General features: G+C 43.6%; 1 protein-coding gene across 2 annotated transcripts in view; it reads right to left on the bottom strand.

The window, feature by feature from the left end:
* The window catches only part of LOC124544807 (calcium/calmodulin-dependent protein kinase kinase 1), a 1,492,928-nt gene that overhangs the window by 436,421 nt on the left and 1,034,496 nt on the right, over positions 1-22,011 (bottom strand). Inside the window, exon 1 of one of the 2 annotated variants that reach the window (XM_047123493.1) lies at positions 4,224-4,411. The exons of the other annotated variant lie outside the window; for it this stretch is intronic. Coding sequence (XP_046979449.1) covers positions 4,224-4,273 — 50 coding nt within the window. The 5' untranslated portion in view covers positions 4,274-4,411. Of the gene's footprint in view, positions 1-4,223; positions 4,412-22,011 lie in introns of those variants that run through there. 2 annotated transcript variants of the gene reach the window in all.

Here is a 22,011-nt window from a genome sequence, read left to right as displayed (position 1 = left end):
AAACTCAAATGTAATGAATATTTTTTTACGCCAGCAGTAAACAAATGAAAGATTAAATTAATGTATAATTTGTAGTTATTTTATTCCCAACTGAAGCCTGTTTATGTCTAAAAAAGAAAATTACTTAATCACTCAGCCAACAGAAAGGGTAACCCGCAATGTTTCGTGGGACATGTCCCACTTCCTATTGTGAAAAAGGAGAACTAAAAGATATTTTCATGTTGAAAGTATAATAATGAGGTTGAAAAGAAAGTATCACCTTCATATTTTAAAAATCTGTAAAATAAAATCGATTTTATCCATGAAAGGGTTAATGAAAAGGAACGAAATAGCATCACATTATATTTCAAACCGATAAATAATTTTACAAATAAGGCCTGCTGGAATACCTGTGTCCTACTAATTTTATTTCGAATATAAAATAGTACAGTCTCTGAGAACTGCATTCGACAATACATCTGTACTAAGAAATGATTATTATGTTAATAATAAGACGAATACCTCAGACATCCCTGAAAAGTGAGAAATGATGAACATTGTCGTATGATACAAATCAGTGATGTTCCAGCGGCCATATGAACGCGCCAATCAGCAAAAGGTTTTTGTTTTCGTAAAATTAAAAGAAGTTGCACATTCATATGTATAGAGAAAATGACTTCATGAATACATAATGATCAGTGATGAATAGCATATTTAAATACAATAGCACTTTCTACTTAGATTGATAACTCATTTTCATATAAAATGTTTTAGAACAGGGTTCCATACATAACACCACACAACACTGTTCCCACCAATAACGTGTCTATTTGCTTTCCCACTTCCTTCCTTTGATTTTGAAGAATAAACATAACATACACTGGAGACAATTTTTTTGCTAGTGGGTGGTAAATGTTACAGGAACTGTATCTGTGTAACTCAGCCTACAGGTCCGTTTTGATTATTTGGAGCTGTTGGCAAAATTTGTAATGAAACCAGATATTATCATTTTCTTGGTCTGAAATGAACAATGTAACCAAAAGGCATTCAATACTCCTAGTAAGAGCAAATGAAAATACCGTTTCCGCTATTATTTTACAGTTCTGTACCTGAACACATGATGTTGCCGTCCCTTTCAAAGACACCTGTCACCCGAATTACTTTCACTATCTATCTTTCAAAAAAACTCAGAAATCGACAATTTCTTCAAAAAATTTTTAAATGTGTGTGAAAGATTATGGGACTTAACGCCAAGGTCATCAGTCCCTAAGCTTACACTCTACTTAACCTAAATTATCCTAAGGACAAACACACACACCCATGCCCGAGGGAGGACTCGAACCTCCGCCGCAACCAGCCGCACAGTCCGTGACTGCAGCGCCGTAGACCGCTCGGCTAATCCCACACGGTGGCAATTTCTTCATCAGATAAAGCACGGCGGGCCATTTCTCTTACACAGAATACCAATAATGAGTTCTATCCGCGTACGGAAACAATACGCAAAACGAACGAAATATAGTGGAAACAAGACTCACATTCACGCCATCTATTCTCGCAACTAATAAATAACAGTATAAATATCAAACTTCCTGGCAGATTAAAACTGTGTGCCCGACCGAGACTCGAACTCGGGACCTTTGCCTTTCGAAAGGCAAAGGTCCCGAGTTCGAGTCTCGGTCGAGCACACAGTTTTAATCTGCCAGGAAGTTTCATATCAGCGCACACTCCGCTGCAGAGCGAAAATCTCATTCTGGAAGTATAAATATCGTACATCGACAGCCAGAGATGTGAAGGCAAAGTGCAGCGCTTTATGATCAACAAAATACGCTGGCCCGAATAATCTACGAGCTTGTCGCTGAGAGAGGTAATGGTTTGTAGAGTAGATAGACGTTATTTAAACCCCTTAAAAGTTGTACACGTAGAGCAGCATCAAAACTGTGTGTGCCGGTGGCACTCAGAAGGATAAGTGCACCCTGAGTTCTGACAGCGATGCTGCTGAAAGCAATTAATGACGCAGAGTCCTGCAATAGGAACCATGGGACGTTTGTGTGGGGAACGGCGAAGACGGCTCAACTTTGAACAAAAGGTTCTTTGTCAACTTTGCGGAGAACTTACTTCGCCGCTGCAGCCGTGGCGTAGGTATTATAAGGCGCAAAGACCGAGCCAACTTCTCTCAGACCCAGTTCCCGCCAAGATTCCGGATTACTGCCAACAAGGCACGAAGCAGCCGACTGCAGCAACGGCTGCCATTTATATAATCGACAAGTCCCAACAGTAACCAATGGTGTTTTGCAAGCACTGTATCCTCACCACTCTGGGCCATGAATAACTCAAGACTTTCCAAAAGACTTTCGCCAGACGCATAAGAGACATGAATACCTGGAGTGCCCGAGCAGTGTGTTCATATTATTCATTATTTGTTGTATAGAAGTAATTGCAATATGAAGCTTATCGCAGATAAATAAATTGCCAACAGCTTGGACAAAGTAAAACAGGTTGTCAAAGTATTTCATGTATCTTAAGATAGGCAACCCACCTTACATCATCCGCAACTGCGGCAGGTGATGTAACTTGGGTTGCCTATCTTTTAAAGTGGCTTAAATATTTTGTGCGCCAGTTTCGTTTTGACCACATTGTACAAGGAGAGTCTATACCTTAAAATTTCCAGTAACATAAAGTTACATCTTGACTAAATATCAGCTCTATGTAAAAACTCACAACATGGTCATAATATAGTGAGGTGCAAAGCAATGTAGTAAACGAAACGTGAAGCCCTGGTATCTTTTGAATACCGGATTAAGGAATCATAACTAGTCTCATTTATTTTGCTGTAATTTCACATTGTGAAATAGGGTGACAAGCGATGTTAGAATGTATGGATCAAAAACCCCAGTTCAAGACGTGAAAAATATCTTTATTGATAACTAGTTTCAGGTCCCTGACGAGCCATCTTCAGAACAACATAAAATTATTATTTTGTTTCGTCCGTATCATCCAACAAGCATTACATATCCCACAATCTGTTGAGCTGAATCGCTCTTATTAAAATTAAGACTTGATCAGACATGTGCATACCGAGGTAAAAGGTTGTCATTGGTTGCAAACATTTTTTTTTTTTTTTTTGCAAATGTTTGCCACTTATCATATACAGTTCCAATACTCATATGGCCACAGTCCTGTGTGAACATAAAAGGAATGACAGCGGTAACAGCTTCATAGTCACTATGCGGATGCAAACAAGACGTTTCACTCTCAACGCTTGCTGCAGGTACTTCCTCAGTTGTGCATTAATACACCACGACAAATAGTCCATTAGTAACGTGAGCTGACTCGTTATTTCCACGTACACGTAGCAGACTAAGTTCCTGCTGAAAGGCGGAAAAACTACTGTTCACTAGACTGAAAGGTCAAACGATTCGCAGGACTACATGTTCCTCTTTTAACAGCTATCTGCGCACGTTGCTCACAGCTCAAGAAGTTGCTAAAACTGGTTTGATTTGAAATCAGTGACTCGTCGTTTTCGTACAAAAAATCTTTCCTTGTCACATTCACTTATATTATTACACTGCCTATGTTTCGATGATTACAATGCGTCCTCCATGGCACGTGCATTTATGATATTATTCTCTCTATTTCTGTTCAATTCATACAATCCCTCAACCTCCACATCCCTCATGCATTCAGCTAATCTCCTCCCTACTTCACCCATCCTCGCCATCCCGAACTCCCCCCTCTCATTTTCCATCTTAAACTCGTTCAGTCACTCACTCTTACTCAATTTATTTTTCATTCTGTCAATTCCTCTCTGAACTGCATTCGCTCAGTCTTTTCCTCCCTCTCTATGACTCTGTTCCACTAGCCCTCTCTCTCTCTCTCTCTCTCTCTCTCTCTCTCTCTCTCTCTCTCTCTCTTTGCTTCACCCAGTCTCCCACTCACCCGCCCACCCTCGCATCCACGCAATCACAAACACACCCACCCACCCGCCCACGCACAAATACACACATATACTCACACATACACAGAATCTTACACTCGATGAATCTCTCTCTCCAATATTCTTACACTCGCTAAGTCTCTCTTTCTCTCTTACAGTCATTAAGTCTCTCCCTCACTCTTACAATAATTCAGTTTTCGTTTCTGAAACACTGAGTCTCCACTGTGACACAAAAATTTAAGATGATAATCATAATAACACTGCCACATGTGACGCGCTGCTCTGCCCTGGAGGACTGCGTTAAGCTCACCCTGCAGCGCTGATCAACTCGAGGTGGCGGTAGTAGACGAGCCGGTGCATAGCGATGCCGTGTGCGCCGCCAGCTGACTGCACTGACACGCGACTCGCGTGGACTGGACGCCTACTCGCTTAGCCGCGTCGCCGTACTCTGTGACCGGATAACGTCCAAGGCCCGGCGTGCTGCGTGCTGTGCGCCGTGGGCTGCTGCCGGCTGACAAAACAGAACAGCACGGCTCCTCGTGGCGACCTTGCGACCTCCGGCGGCGATAACACGCGTGCCTCAGCCGGACTACAGCATCATCGTCTGCCTGCACTGGCGTTTGGGCGCGTTCGCCAAGTCTCGTCCCCTGCGGTATCGTTGCTGTTCTGTTCATGAACTCAAGACGAGGTTTGATGCAGCAGCATACCATCCCTGCTGTCACTGGCTGCCCTGTTCGTTTCAGCTTAACTGCTCTGCATCTCACATTGTCGATAATGTGCCTTATCTGTATCACTAAACAACTACAGCGTTTTCCAGATACCTGTTACAGACTGCCTTTTTAACGGCTTCCAGTAGGAACAAACGTTTGATTCTTAATATTTTACATAATTAGTGGCTGAATTTGAAAATTTGAAGTTATAATAAAAATACACAAATTCATCCTTTAATACATACGGAAGCTGATCAGCTACAGACTTCATTTCTTCGATGTATCCTATACTGAGCAACATTTTGTAACAAATTCGTTATGTAGTTAAGTGCATACACTATACCGCAGTTGCTAAACTGCTAGTAGTTCTGTTCATAGCGATCGTAAATGGCAGGATGAACTGAAACAGTTCGACAATCAGCTGTGTGAATGTACGGCCGCGCGTGGGTTTCGGCGGAAAATAGAGACGTTTTTTTAATGTTTGTGCACCGATTTGTGGGTTTGAAAATTACTTTTTCTTATTTTGAAAACGCAAGTAGATATGGTGTAGACAGTTAATTCAAGTGTCTTTACGATATATCTGGAATTAGGTCTGCTTTTGTGTTTGTAGCGATTGTCAACAATAGTGCTTTCTTAACTTCAATAAAAAATTTTCAATATTTTTTTCGTAATGTAGTCACTAGAAATTAAACGTGGTAATTTAACAGCTTGAAAAAGAAAAAAAATGCATTTAAGGGTTAAGAGGTCTAATCTTATGTTAAAAGTTTAAGACACTATGTCAATTATTACAATTAGAAACAGCATAAATGTCTAGAGGCAGCACAACTCATGATGTGCTAATTAGCCACGCTATAGTACCCAATTTTGAGAATCAGAGCAGTCACGGACTTCCAATAAGCTTTCCACATAATTTGCAACTTCCTCGAAAATTTTCTTCGCTCACATACCCTCTCCTCTTACAAGGGAACGTATGGAGAGGAAAAACTTACCTCTTACCATATTTTGGCTATTCGTGCAGCAAAACATCAGCATCAGGGGTGAAGTTTAGCATATTAGTTCATTACTATGACACGGATTATAGCTTCAACATTAAATCATTATAGGACACATAGTTCAGCAGACATGACGTTGCAAATTTTGAGACTCGTGAAATGTTAACTTTAATTGATCCACTATTACTTTGTACATGAGAGTTCTCTTCTTGAAAGAACTGGCGGTGGGCAGCGGGATTGCTGCTATGCTCCCGTGTGGACCTACCCCTGTAGTTCTTTTCTTTCACCATACCTACAGCGATAATTTTCAACAAAGCATCACGTCGTAACACGTGCACACACAGCCTGTCCCTCCGTTTCATTATGGTTTTTTTATTGTTATAAATTAGGGTCATTGCGACGGGAGTGCTCTGTTCGAAAAGTAAGTATAAATTTGAAAACTGAATAAATCACGGAGTAATGTAGATAGAAAGGTACCAATTGACGCACATGCTTGGAATGACATGGGGTTTTATGAGAACCAAAAAATACTAAAGTTCAAAAAATGTCCGCAGATGGCGCTTCATCTGATCAGAATAGCAATAATTAGCATAACAAAGTATTAGCATAACAAAGTAAGGCAAATCAAAGATTATGTTCTTTACAGGAAATGCTCAACATGTCCTCAACAACAGCTTTAGTCGAGGAATAATGTTGTGAACAGCACTGTAAAGCATATCCTGAGTTATTGTGAGGCATTGGCGTCGGATCTTGTCTTTCAGCATCCCTAGAGATGTCGGTCGATCACGATAGACTTGCGACTTCAGATAACCCCAAAGCCAATAATCGCACGGACTGAGGTCTGGGGACCTGGGAGGCCAAGTATGGCGAAAGTGGTGGCTGAGCACACAATCATCACCAAACGACGCGCGCAAGAGATCTTTCACGTGTCTAGCAATACGGGGTGGAGCGCCATCCTGCATAAACATCGTACGTTCCAGCAGGTGGTTATCAGACAGGCTGGGGATGATGCGATTCTGCAACATATCGGCGTACCTCTCACCCGTCACGGTAGCAGTTACAAAACCAGAATCACGCATTTCCTCGAAGAAAAAAGGCCCGATAATGGTAGATGTGGTAAATCCAACCCATACCGTGACTTCGTCGTCGTGCGATGGAGTTTCCACGACAGTTCAAGGATTTTCGGTAGCCCAAATTCTGCAGTTGTGGGCGCTGACAGACCCTCGGAGCGTGAAATGAGCTTGTCGGTCCACAACACGTTGCTCAACCAATCGTCATCTTCCGCCATCTTTTGAAACGCCCACACCGCAAATGTCCTCCGCTTTATAAAATTACCAGGTAACAGTTTATGATGCCGATGGATTTTGTACGGATAGCACCGGGGTGTACGCCTAAGTGCCAACCAAACATAAGTGTATGGAATGCCGTTGCGACGTGCGACTGCACGAGCGCTGAATTCCCCGTGATTAGACGAACCCGCTACAGTCTTCAGTTCTTCCTGAACTGTCTCAGCAGCATTACACCTTGTGCTTGGTCGGCCGCTACGGGGTCTATCGTCTAAACAACCCGTGGCTTCGAACTTCGAAAGCATTCTCGCTACAACTGCATTTGTCAACGGATCTTTACCCGTTCGAATCCCCTTCCTATGGCGATAGGTTCGTAACGCTGAACTAGCACATTCCCCATTCTGATAATACAGCTTCACTGAAAGCGTCTTTTTAGATAACGTCAACATGCTGCGGCTGCTGGCGCATCTGATGCTCTCTCTTATTACAGCTCCTTTTATACACGATTGTCATGCGCAGTCACTGACGTTTTGCTGTCCAGCACCATCTGTCGGACATTTTGTGAACTTTCTTTTTTTTTGGTTCTAATAAAACCGCATGTCATTCCAAGCATGTGTGTCAATTTTTACCCCTCTATCTACATTATTCCATGGTTTATTAAGTTTTCAAATTTATACTGACTTTTTGATCACCCAGTACATACTACCAGAATTCGCAGTACTAATAGTTGTTGCCTGCCAACTACGGCATACGCACAGTCAACGTATCTTATATATATATATATATATATATATATATATATATATATATAAAAGAAAGCAGTTATAAAATTAATACGCAGAAGTTTAATGAAGTAGGCCTGTGAGCAGCTGTTCTCACAACTTGCGTATCCAAATAAAATGTTTATGCAGAGCAGCGACACCCTATAACGTCAATTCCACCTCTCAAAGAGCCTGTAATTTCTAATAATTGGCAATCAGACCGTTCGGTGTTAGGGTAGCTTACGATAGCACGTACCGGAATCACTGTATATGTAAATTTAGTTCCCCAACCACGATAATAACAGAACCCCGGGGACATCAACAACACTTTTGAAGGCAAAGGAAGTCAACGCCGCTGCATCAAAGATATCTGGACGCCCTTTGTAAAGCGGCATTTTCCACTAGATGTCAGTAGAGGTGGACCCGCAAGTATAGGTGGCGGAGGGTATTGTGTTGTCAGTGCAAAAGCGGTAACAGCAGGATGGGTCGGCCAGGAGAGCTCCTTCAGGAACATTTGAATCTACTTAAAGCTGATCAGGTTGACTGTTGATGATGTTATTGTAAAGTGGAAACTCGAAGGAACAGCCAAGGCTAAACCAAGACCAGGTACATCTCCTGTACTGGCGGAGAGAGACCATCGTGCATTGCGGAGGGTGGTTGTAAATAACAGCATGAAATCAGCAAGAGCAATCACTTGGGAGTTCTAAAGTACTACCAACCGTCCAGCTAGCGCAATAAGTGTGGGTATGGAATTAAGAAGAATGGCGTGTAATATTCTAGCAACCATCATAAGCAACATGTTTCTGTTGTAAAGCTACGCGACACATTAGGTGGTGGTGTGATCGAAGCCAGTGGACAGTTGATGACTGATACTCTGCGACATCTATATGGAAAGCTTTAGCTTTGGTCAATGTCTGGAGAACCGTGTCTGGTGCTAACAGTGAGGTACGGGAGAGGTGATGCTTCAGTATGGGGATGCTTTTCGTAGTTAGGTAGTGGTCTCCTTATAATACTTAAGAAAACGCTAAATACAGAAGGATTTGATTTTACAGCATTGTGTGCTGCGTACAGTATAGTAACACTTCGGAGGCGACGATTGCCTGTATCAGGGTGACAATGTATCCTATCAGAAAGCAGCCTCTGTGCGGCAGTGGTCTGTGGACATTAGCAGTTCCGAAATGGGCTTGCCTGCCCGGAGTCCCGACCTTAACATAACGGAAGAGGTCTGGGATGAGACAGATCGTCGTCTTCGATCCAGATGTCAGTGTCCAACATCGCTACACTGTCTGATGTCGCCTCTTGAGAAAGGATAGTACGCCATTCCTCCACAGACATTCAGACACCTCACTGAAAATCACACCAGCATAGTTCTAGCCATCATAAACGCGAACGGTGGACAGAACTCATATTAGTGACCACTAATATATTTAAAAAAAATGTCGTGTGACTAGGGCCTCCCGTCGGGTAGACCGTTCACCGGGTTCAAGTCTTTCGATTTGACGTCACTTCGGCGACTTGCGTGTCGATGGGGATGAAATAATGATAATTAGGACAACACAACACTCAGTCCCTGAGCGGAGAAAATCTCCGACCCAGCCAGGAATCGAACCCGAGCCCTTGGGATTGACATTCTGTCCCGCTGACCACTCAACTACCGGGGGCAGACACCACTAATGTGTGTCTAGATAATTTTCGTGTGGTAGTGTATATTAAAGCAGCGCTGTCGCAGTCGTTTGAATTTAAACACCTGTTGTGAGCAATACAATTGACAACAATAACGCAACACGACTCATCCACTCACGCATTTGCTGCATAAGCACAGTTAGTCGTCCTTCATATTATACACGCAAGCACGCCCCCTCCCCCTCCAACACACACATACATGCAGAAGTTAATTACAATAACCATTTTGCCAGTCCCCCATCGGACGCTTCCCCAGGTGTGTCAGAGAAAGCTTGCCATATATCGGTGCCACTGGTGAAATTAAATAGCCAGGATGGACCAAAGAGTAGCAGCACCAGCGGCGTCTATACGCCAGAGGAGCGGACAACCAAAGGCGTCTGGCTGGTCTCCACGATAAGGACGGCCTAAAAAATCAGACTGCCGACCCGTTCTCAAGCAAGTATGGCAATTAAGCTTCATACCTTCGAGTAACGATGTGAGACAGAAAGCTAAAACGTTCCGGAGTTGAATTAGCCCCACATTCCGATCTGCTTCAGTATCACGTAAAGTAGTTCTGCTACCACAATGTACGAAAAAGTGTGTGACTATGTACATATCCCAGTATGTACTGCAAAATTAAAGATGTGTATTGTGTATACCAACTGCACAACAGAAGCAGACATCATACAGTGTTAAACAAATGGCTCTGAGCACTATGGGACTTAACATCTATGGTCACCACTCCCCTGAACTTAGAACTACTTAAACCTAACTAACCGAAGGACATCACACAACACCCAGTCATCACGAGGCAGAGAAAATCCACGACCCCGCCGGGAATCGAACATGGGAACCCGGGCGTGGGAAGCGAGAACGATACCGCACGACCAAGAGCTGCGGACCAATGTTAAACTGCAAACAACTAAAAAACCTGATGGAAATCACTAAAAAGCACCTGAAGATGAGCCTCCAGGGCTCGAAATGCATAGTGCAGTAAATAAACGCAATTTGTGACTGAAGGCGGTTTGTTCTTCATTTTACGAAAATAAAACAGTCGCAGACGAAACACTGAAAAACAATGGATAAAATTAATGTAAAACATTTAGCGAAAATATTTTCAAATTGTTTACACAGTGGAAAACTACCAAGAGACAGGAATGAAGCCAAAATAATCCTAATATATAACAAAGGTAGCACTAAAGTTATAATGAACTATCGGCCTATCAGCCTCCTGCCCATACTGTACAAAGTTTTTATCAGAATTTTGACTACCAGACTGAGCACTATACTTGTCCTGGCCCAAACCATTGAGCAAGCTGTGTTCAAAAAGTTCAAATGGTTCAAATGGCTCGAAGCACTAAGGGACTCAACATCTGAGGGTATCAGTCCCATTAGAACTACTTAAACCTAACTAAGGACATCACACGCATCCACGCCCGAGGCAGGATGTGAACCTGCGACCGTAGCAGCAGCGCGGATCCGGACTGAAGAGCCTAGTACTGCTCGGCCACAACGGCCGGCCAAGCTGGGTTCCGCGCAGAGTTTAGTTGAACTGATTATATCCTCAATCTACGTGAAACAATTAGTAGAACAAATGAGTACCATCTACCTCTTTGTCTTGCCTTTGTCGGTTTTGAAAAAGACATTCGAGTCGACCAGTCACCCAGCTGTGTTCGTGACTGTAGTAGAGCATGGAATAGAACAGGAGTATATTAAAGTTTTATACAATATATACAAAACTCCCACAGCGTTTGTGAATATAATTGAAGGAAACAATGAAATACTGATCGGAAAGGACGTAAAACGAGGCGGCTTTATATCTCCAAAACTATTTTCACCAGTCCTCGAGAAAGCAATGCCTAAATTATATTGGGAAACAAAGAGAACCCAAAATCTGGAAAAGTGATTTAATAACCTCAGGACGGTGATGATATTGTACTGTGCAAATAATACAGAAGAACTTCAAATACTGGTTAGCGAACTTGCGTCAGTCTGCTCTGAAGTTGGCATAAAGTTGAAGTCCAAGATTTCAACCGAGTTGAAGTAACAGTTTTTGACCAAAGTTTACTGTCAGTAATAACTTATTGCTGTGAGACGTGGGTGTTAGAAAACTGATAGTAGCCCAAAGAGGAATAGAAAGATCTATATTGGGCTCCACAAGAGAGAAAGAAATTAATCTCAGACAGACAACAAAGGTCAGAGATTCAGTGGAATGAGTGATTACCTTGAAATGGCAGTGGGCTGGTCATGGCGCTCGAAGAAAAGATGGCAGTTGGTCAAAACAAGTACCAGACTGAAGCTCAATGCACCAAAAAAGACCAAGGGGAAGATCTCCGGGCAGATGGGACAGACACTTGAGAAAGACAGCCGTCCTACGTTGCACGCCGACTCAAAGAGGCCACATCACATATGGCAGATCATGATAATGATAACGATGATGACGATGAAGTAAAAAACCGTGAATGGTAGGCACAGTAAAGGCCTTCAGCTTCTTCTACCCAAACTATTGCTCAGATGAATGCAGCAAAAAATCTTGAACGAGACTATAATTTTTTTTTAAATTTAATGGTCATCTATTTTTTGTACCAGTTCTAAATTTTAATTGGTTGACCAGTAACTATTAGTGTGTGCTGTAAAGTAATGCACCCGAATCTTTTAAGTGAAAAACATTACAGCTTTTTGTATAAAACTAACGTTTGTAACATTTGAAATGCCTGGGCTAGCGGGACAGAGCGGATTAGGTTGTGGAAAGGGACCAAAGTAAGTTCCTGTCAGTTGCACTCAACATACAAACTTTATTTATCAACACACAATATTACAACAAGGGTGCAAAAGACTCAAAACTTTAATCCACCTACTTTGATTAACTTTAGATCAGCTGAAGGCCACGTTCAAAATCCAGGGCTTAAGCAAAACTGAAATACAAGATTCTTCTGTAGGTTTCACCCAAGAATATTTTCTAAACCTTCAATCAAATCGGTTGAAGGCCTTAGCAATTTAATTTTAATGAAACTAGGCTGGAGGTCGCATATTAAGCAATAAGAGGAGTTTCAATCAAAAGGCAGGAGGCCTTATCTTAAAACATTTCATGCAAATTGGTCTGAAGGCCCCATTCAAAAGCATAACAATTTTATGCCTTAAGGGCAAGACAAGGACACTAATTTGAGAGATATTAATACCCAGCTGAAGGCCACATATCAACAAAATATGTTTAATGGCTTAAGGCCTAGAAAGATTTCCAATCTAAAAGGAGGAAGGCCTTATCTTAAAACCTCTCCAGTAAAATTCGGCTGAAGGCCCCATATAAAAGAGTAACAGTCTCATGCCTTAAGAGCAAGACAAGCACATTAATTTAAGAGATACTGATACACGGCAAAAAGCCACACATCAATCAAATAACTAAAATCAAAACAGGGAAATTATTACATGAAACACAAGGAACGGCGCTCAGTAGTTTCCGAGGGTCAGCCTGGGATTGTAACACTATCGCCCGTTTAGGTGAGGCAGGCAGCCTGCCCAACGACTTCTTGCTCGGGAGGCAACTCAACCGACAGACAGCCGACCGACCAATCAACGAGATCAGTTCCACTCCACCCAGCCAGCAAAACGACCGCAAGATTTCAATACACGGCACACAGAATATTGGCGCCCACAACGATCAACAACACCTCAGCTGTCGAACTACACACCGCGCTCGACAGCAACAACACAATGAGGAAAATACACTGTCTAAAATTACGTTAATGACCAGGGCAGGTAACTGGAACGTCAACGGCCACAAGGAAGAAGATACCGCTGGTGAACTTCCAAAACAGGGAATAAATTAACTTAAATTTCACAGGAAGACGGCTGGAATCTTATCCGACTTAAATACACTCACGTTGTTGCTCGCGGGAATGTCCCAAAAGCAACAACCAGGATCAAACGAAGAAATGTAAACAGTTGAGGCTCGATAGTAAGTTAAGTGAGGACTCAACTTTCATGTCCATGATCGGTGGGCGACAAATTCCGTAGCTCCTCACACTCCACGCCGCCGGTAGCTCCAGCCCGACTCTGCACGATGGGGGCTTGCTTGCTGCTCCACGACAACCGATCGACTGGAATGCTGGTCCGTTCGCGACTGCTGCTCCGTCGCGATTACACTGCTGGTGCGTCTCCCACTCACTCACTATCCGACAATCTGAAAATCCTATCGGTCGCTCCAGAGATAGTGCGACAGTGCGCTTATCGATACATGCTGCTGCCACTCAGGGGCAACTAAAGCAGGAAGTTAGTGACGCCAGTAAATGGAATAAGAAAACGAGGCGACACTACCGTAATAGAAGATGACAAACAATTAATGGGATGAACACGAGCCAAGCACGGCTTAACTTTCAACGTCTTTATTTTTCATGTCTACGTATTTATTCCTCGAAATAGTCACCCTGGCGATGAACACATTTCTCCAAACGAGAGACCAGTTAGTTGATACCGTCTCTATAGAATGTTTGATTTGTTGATGAAGCCACAACCTCATCTCTGCTCGCATTTCTTTATCACTATCAAAGTGGAGTTCTCGGAGGTGTTCTCTAAATTTTGGAAACAGGTGAAAATCGAATGGGGCCAAGTGAGGACTATGTGGAGGGTAGAGGGTGACTGCTGACAGTGAACCCAAGGCGTCGTACTGTTGCAGATGTCGCAGCGCTCGTGTATGGACTGGTATTGTCATGCTAAAGGAAGGGTGCTCCGTGTGTGGACGAACTCTTCGAATTCGAAACTTGACTACAGCGTGCTGTTTCTCACGCAACGTCACAGTTACGTTACGTGTCGCCCTGTTACACACTACAGTCCGGAGTCCTCTAGCGGCAGAGAGCTGCAAACGCAGACATGAAGAATAAATATGTAGAATGTTAATAACGTTTGTTTTATGTAAAAAGCTTTAGAAATTTTCACTATAAAATTAGATGCATAACTTTTTAGCATGTCCTAGTATTTGTTGGAAGGGGAAAGTTACTGTACTCCAAAATGAATGTAAGTTTCTTATAACTAAAGTTACATGCGTTATTTTTGGCACCTATAATTAAAACGAGTTGTCAGTTTCACAGCTCAAGTCGAATCCCCGATGAGGCGTGACAAAGGCGGTGCATTTCCGTAGTGTTTTGTATTGAGGTTGCAGGTGGCGCACCCAGTAGCGTGGTTCGGTCAACTGTATATCCGTCTCCATCTGGCTGGATACTCTCCCCACTCCGGTGAGCAATATTACGTCCCCACTACAGTAGCTGCCCCACCGCATTACAGGACGGCTAATAGCGAGCGCGACCACACCGCCTTTGTCATCATGTGAGTATTTCATGCTCGATTCTCTCTGGCATGCAGGGCATAAACAACGACTTTTCGAAACGACGGTACTGTTTGACCACAACGTCTGTCGGCACGTCTTCCTATGTCGATGTGGCGGTCGATGGGATGCGTGTCGTTTTTTGCATGGGGGACCTCTGAGCGAGAACAAGCAAGTGCGGGCTGTATATGGGCCACGACGTAAGGAAACATGTTTGTAACGAGTGGGGCTACGGAAGTCATTGTTCTACGACTTGGTGTGGATCCCAAATTTTCGAGTAATACTCAAGAATGAGTCGCACTAGAGTCCTATAAGCGGTTTCCTTCACAGATGAACCACACATTCATGAAATTCTCCCAATAAATCGAAGTCGACAACTCGCCTTCCCTCCTATCACCCTTACATGTTCGTTCCATTTCATATCGCTTTGCTGCATTACACACAGATATATAATCGACGTAACTGTGTAAAGCAGGACACTGCTAATTCTGAATTAGAACATTACGGGATTGTTTTTCATATTCATCTGCATTAACTTACATTTATCTACATTTAGAGGAAGCTGCCATTCATCACACCAACTAGAAATTATGTCTAAGTCGTGTAGTATCTTCTTACGGTCGCTCAACAGCAACGACAACTTGGTGTTCACTACAGCATCATTAACAAACAGTTGCAGAGTGCTGCTCGGCCGGTCATTTATGTATACAGAGAATAATACGATATCTTTGTCTCTAACGAACACTCGAAATCGAATGTACTGGTTATCTAAGAAGTCTTCGAGCCACACTGCAGTTGTGACATAACGTCAGATATCTCGGAAGGTATTCGATATGCCAATACCTTCCTTTAGGATCTGTGGTCAAACGCATTACGGGAATTTAGGAATATAGAATCTGCCTGTTGCCATTTATTCATAATGTGCAGGATCTTTTGGGACGAAAGAGTAATCTGAGTTTCGCACACGGGAGGCTTTTCTACAACCGTGGTGATTCGTGGACGCAAGCTTTTTCTCTCAAGGGAATTTACCATATTTGAACTGAGGAAAGGTTCGATTCTGCAGCAAACCGAAGGATGCTTCACTGTAATTCTGCGGCTTCGTCCTTTTACCCTTCTTATATACATGAGTCACCTGCGGATTTTTCCAATCGTATGGCACTTCCCGCCTGTCGAGAGATTCGCAATAAATGAAATCTACATAAGGGGCCAAATGGCGTAGAGCACTCTTTGTAAAACAGAAATTGGATTCCATGAGAACCTGGCACCTCATTTTTTTCAATTCTTTCAGTTGTCTCTCTACACCAGTGTTCCTTATTACCACGTTCTCCATACGGGGGTCTGTGCGACGCTCAACGACGGTATGTTTGTATGATTCTCCTACGTGAATGATTCCTTACACACTAAATTTAAAGCTTCGGCTTTCTTTTTGCTATATTCTACCGCCACACCAGACTGGACATTGAGTTTACAATGAAATTAATAGCACTAGCTGCATACAGGCGTTGATATAAGTCAACGGGGACAGTTGAAAATGTGTGCTCCGACCGGGACTCGAACACGGGATCTCCTGCTTACATGGCAGACGCTCTACCCATATTTTTGTCTCATTTTGTTCTGTATTGTTCGTTTAATTTGTTCGTGGTGGACGTCCGATGACACCCGTTCAGGATGTTCGTTGATCCATTCACTCAGTTTCTTTATTACAGAGGGTACCTAAACCCTCTGACCGAACACGCTGAGCTGCCGTGCCGGCGATCCATCTGAGCCACCGAGGACACAGAGAATGGTGTGACTGCAGGGACTTACCTCTGGCACGCCTCCCGTGAGACCCACATTCCCAACTTATTGTCCCGCACTATATTCATAGTGCCCCTGCCCACTACACTCATTAATCGCGGCTTTTTTGCCGATTCCCGTAAGAGTTCGGGCACTGTTTGTGCATCCGCACAGAAGAAGAAGATGGTCTAATGGCCGGTTAGCCTTAACTACCTATACATGAAGATGGTATCTGTTCTTTCAGACATGTCCAAAAGAACAGATACCATCTTTATATATATATATATATATATATATATATATATATATATATATATATATATAAGGACAATGAGTGACTGGATTTACGGACGTACGAATCACTACTATCACTACTGCCGTTTGCTTGTCATCACTTGCACGTTTTCTATAGAAACGCTAGTTAGTGAAAAACCCTTTGATTACTCACCATTTTCCGAATTTCATTGTTAAACCACAGCGTGTCTTTTCCATCCTTAATTCGCTTACTCGGCACGTACTTCTCCAGAGCAATATTTACAATTCGTGTCTACATCCACAATACGGAAACTAAATGATGTTGATTCATTGTACATTGACGGAAAAAATTCCAACACCACAAGCTAATTAACGTAGGATAATTAAATTCCAGGAATACATTTCTCCAGGTGATATATTCAAGTGATAAACAATTGCAAATGTGAAATACTGGGACATTTTAGCCTGTGTAACAGCCACAGTGCTGAAGGGGAGAACACAGTCTTGCATGCATTGTGTTGTACAGTTGCAGGATATTAATTTGTGCGGAGTTTCATGCCTAATTGCACTTTGGCGGTCAGAACAGAGACGGTTAATGCTGTCTGTAGATGACGCTAGAGTTGTCGTCCGATAATGTCTCAAATGTCCTCGATTGGAGACAGATTTAGTCTACATGTCGATATTCGGTAGAGCATGTTGCGTTACAACAGCAGTATATGGGCGAGCGTTATCCAGTTGGAAAATATCTCCTGGAATGCTGTTCATGTATGGCAGCACAACAGGTCGAATCACCAGACTGACGTTCAAATTGTAAGAAGGTCGTATGAGATACCCACGAGTGCTCCTGCTTTCATACGGAATCGCACCCCAGACCACAACACCAGTTTGAGTGCAGGCTGTCACCTGGCCTCCTCCACCAACACACGGCCGTCACTGGCATCAAGGCACAACCGGCCTTTATCGAAAATACAATAAACCTTCAGTCCACAATTCAATAAGCTCTTGCTTGACACCGCTGATGCCGCAAACGGCAGTGGTTTGCATCAGTGGAATACACGTTATAGTGCGTCTGGCTCGGCGCTGTCCTTGAAGTATTCGATTTTTAACAAGTCGTCGTGTCTCTGTAGTGCCAACTGCTGAAACTGCTGCTACAAGTGCAGAACGATGCCCCAGAGCCATACGCCGAACGTCCGGAGCCCGGTCTTCTTGCGATCATACATTCTCGTGATCACCGCTGCCAGAAATCACGTACAGTGGCTATATTTCTTCCAAGTTTTTCTGCAGTATAGCGGAAAGAACGTCCAGCTTCTCGTAGCCCCATTACACGAACTAGTTTAAACTCGGTGATATGTTGATAACGGCGTTTTTTTCGCCTTACAGGCATTCATGACGAACATCAACTCACCACGCCCAGTCTCCAAGTTACGATCACGGACGTTACAGCGTGTATTTAAAGCAAACTTGATTTGCATCCTCATAGTGGAGCTACTGCCACCACCCTTATACCACTGCCGCGAAATTTGAATATCCATCATCTTTCACATGCAGATACACGCCTACCAACTTTTGTCTACGTCATGCAACTCCTTTTTGGTGATGCGATTTTTTCGTTCATTGTATAAGTGGGATGCTAATAAATGCTTATTTCCTCTTTCTAGCAGAGATACCGTCCTAACTTCCCTGATTGATTTATTAAGTTTGGTAACCATAGTCACTGCCATGAGATAATAATCGCCAATCCCTGTCTCTGTACTGACACCGAGCGACGTAGCACAGCCTGCCGAGGTAGCCGAGCGGTTCTCGGCGCTACAGTCTGGAACCGCGCGACTGCTACGCTCGCAGATTCAAATCCTGCCTCGCCCATGGATGTGTGTGATGTCTTTAGGTTAGTTAGGTTTAAGTAGTTCTAAGTTCTAGGGGACTAATGACCTCAGAAGTTAAGTCCCATAGTGCTCAAGAGCCATTTGAACCATTTGAGGTAGCGCAGAGGTTAGCACACTGCACTCGGATTCGGGAGGACAACGGTTCAAACCCACGTCTGCCCATCCAGATTTATGTTTTCCCTGATTTCCCTAGACTGCTTGCCGGCCGGAGTGGCCGAGCGGCTCTAGACGCTTCAGTCTGGAACCGCGCGACCGCTACGGTCGCAGGTTCGAATCCTGCCTCGGGCATGGATGTGTGTGATGTCCTTAGGTTAGTTAGGTTTAAGTAATTCTAAGCTCTAGGGGGCTGATGACCTCAGATGTTAAGTCCCATAGTGCTCAGAGCCATTTGAACATAGACTGCTTAATGCAATTTCCGGATAGTTCCTTTTAAACACGGCTGATTTCCTTCTCCGTCCTTGTCTCCGAGTTTGTGTTCCATCTGTAATGACGTAGTTGCGGACGGGTCTTTAAACAATAATCTCCTCCTCCCCCATGTACTGACGCAGTTACAAGGTCTAGGATATTTCGATTGCATGCGGGCTGTCGAACTAGCTGCTCAAGATAGTTTTCAGAAAACATTTTTAAAAGCACTTCATAAGGCTTTCTGTGTGCACCATATGCATCCCTGCATGAATCCAAAGATGGTCCAATCTATATTCGGAAGTTTAAAGTCGCCTCCAGCTAATACTGCACGATTTGAGTAGTTCCTTGCTACTCACTGTAGACTTTCATTGAATGACTCTAAAATGGTCACCGCGGAAACCTGAGGCTGATGGAAATTCCAATTAACTTCATTTCACCTAGACCTGTGATGCACAACAAGATAACTTCACTGTCGCTCTCAATTTCGACTTCAATAGAGACAAAATTTTTGCCAACTGCCATGGACACTTCCCTCCTAAGACGCGTAACCTGCCTTTCCGATATACGTTCCATGACACGCTAAATAAGCCAGAGCTTCCTACATCGGCTTTCAGCCAGCTCTGGGTATTAATAACAGCTTGAGAGCGAGTAATTTCCAGGAGGGCATTATATTCTGGATCTTTATTACTAATATTTCGACACTTTAAGATCTTTGACAGTCTAAGTGTCTGTTCTCTTTTTGTGGCCACTCTCGTTATGTCAGGACATACTGAACACATCGCGCTAGAACAACAACAACAAATGGGGCAACTTTATTCATAATATGATGACGGGCACATAGAAACAGGATTGCTGTTTTAGGCAATCCTATCACGTCTCCATGTCTGCCTACCGGGCTACGCTACTTACGTAAACCACTCTTTTCTAAAATTCTCACAATAAACCGAAGTCGACTTTTCGCCGTCTCTGCAACAGTTGTCACATGCTCGTTCGATCTCATGTCTCTTTGCAGGCTACGCCCAGCTATTTAAACGACCTGACTGCGTCAAGCTAGACAGTAATAATACTGTATCCGAACAGGTTTGATCTTCCTATTCATCCGTATTAACGTACATGTTACTACATTTAGGGCTAGTTGCCATTTATCACACCAACTGGAAATTTTGTCTAAGTCGTCTAGTACCTTTCCGCAGTCTCTCCACTTCGACACCTTACCGTACATCGCGGCATTATCAGTAAAAAACCGCAGACTGCTGCACATCCGATCCGCCAAATCATTCGTGTATGTAGATAACAACAGCAGTCCTGTCAAATTTTCCGGGGTCACTCCTGCCGATATTCTTATCTCTGATGAAGTCGCCGTTGATGACAACAAAAATGGTTCAAATGGCTCTGATCACTATGGGACTTAACATCTGAGGTCATCAGTCCCCTAGAACTCAGAATTATTTAAACCTAACTAACCTAAGGACATCACACACATCCATGCCCGAGGCAGGATTCGAACCTGCGACCGTAGCGGTCGCGCGGTTCCAGACTGAAGAGCCTAGAACCGCTCGGCCACACCGGCCGGCCGAGGACAACATACTGGGTCTATTATTTAAGAAGTCCTCGAGCCACTCACATATCTGTGAACTTGTTCTTTATGCTCGTACCTGCCTGGAGTGGGGCATCGTGGAAAATGCTTTCCGCAAATCTAGAAATATGGAATATGCCTCTTGCTCTTCAACCATAGTTCGCAGTATATCATGTGACAAAAGGGGCAAGCTTTCGCACGAGCGATAATTTGTGGACGCAAGCTTCTCAGCCCCAAGAAAATTTATTGTATTCGAACTGAGAATATATTAAAGGATTTTGAGGGGGAACGTAAGTTAGGGATATTGATTTGTTACTTTTCGGGTCCGATCTTTTACCCTTATTATACATTGGAGTCACGGTAAACGCACATGTCCCAAAGAAAAGACACCAAGCATAAATAAAATCTGATTAAAGTTTTAGACAACATAGTTGCGTTGAAATAACAGCGATTGGTTTATTTATAAGCAATTATTCAAAATGACAGTCACAATATCATTATTTATTTTGTAGCCAACCGGTTTCAACCCGCGATGGGGGTCATCTTCAGGGCAATTTACACCATTTGGCTGCTGGCTGGAGTCGTCACCCTGCTTGTGCCCCGTGCATAGTTACCAACCGTGCACAGGCAGGGTGACGAATCTAGCGAGCGACAAAATTGTGTAAATTGCCCTGAAGTCGACCCCATCGCGGGTTAAAACCGGTTGGCGACAAAATAAATAATGCGATTGTGACTGTCATTTTGAATAATTGATAATCTGATTAGCCTAGCTGTGCAATGGATGCACCATCTTCAGTGTGGATGCACTAATACGTCCGACCTCCTATGAGAATGTCAGATAGCGAACATGGAGTACGTGGACAGGGACGACAGATAGGTGGCAGTCGATAGCAGTGTGAATTGACAGTGAGGCGCGCCGAGATAATCCGCGCAGTCGCGATGACGCTGAATCCCGAACAGCACAGAGGTTAAAGCACCTGCCTAGTAAGCAGGGAATACCGGATTCGAATTCCGGTGCGCTGATTCCGCTTAAAGCCATGATGCAGCTGACAGCAGTGATTCCCTCCATTTCCTTTCCTTTCTTCCCCTCTCCACCTTCACTTAACATATCGCTGTGTCATGACAAGAGAGATGGCCCGAAAACCCACTTGGACGAGAATGATCGAGCTCATTGCAGTGGGGATGTAGCAGGTAATTTGCCACGCAACGGTTCTTGCGCTTCTCTTCTCCGGAAGTTACAAGATGATTTTGTCCGACGTACACGACTTTTATCTTATTACGCTCTCACGGGGCATCTTGGAAATAGTTCTCGGAAACGGTGTTAATATTCCACTCCAGAAGGTGGGTTGATTATTCCGCAATTAACGAAGTACGAAGTTGCGACTTGCCGCCGGTAGTGGCGGGGGCGGCCTCCCTGGCATCGAGACTCCGTCGGGAAATCACGTGCGTGGGCGCAACCTGAGTTACTGCGGCAG

Source organism: Schistocerca americana, chromosome 8, assembly GCF_021461395.2.
Source record: "Schistocerca americana isolate TAMUIC-IGC-003095 chromosome 8, iqSchAmer2.1, whole genome shotgun sequence".
Lineage (NCBI taxonomy): Eukaryota > Metazoa > Arthropoda > Insecta > Orthoptera > Acrididae > Schistocerca > Schistocerca americana.
This window is presented reverse-complemented; position numbering and strand designations above follow the sequence as displayed.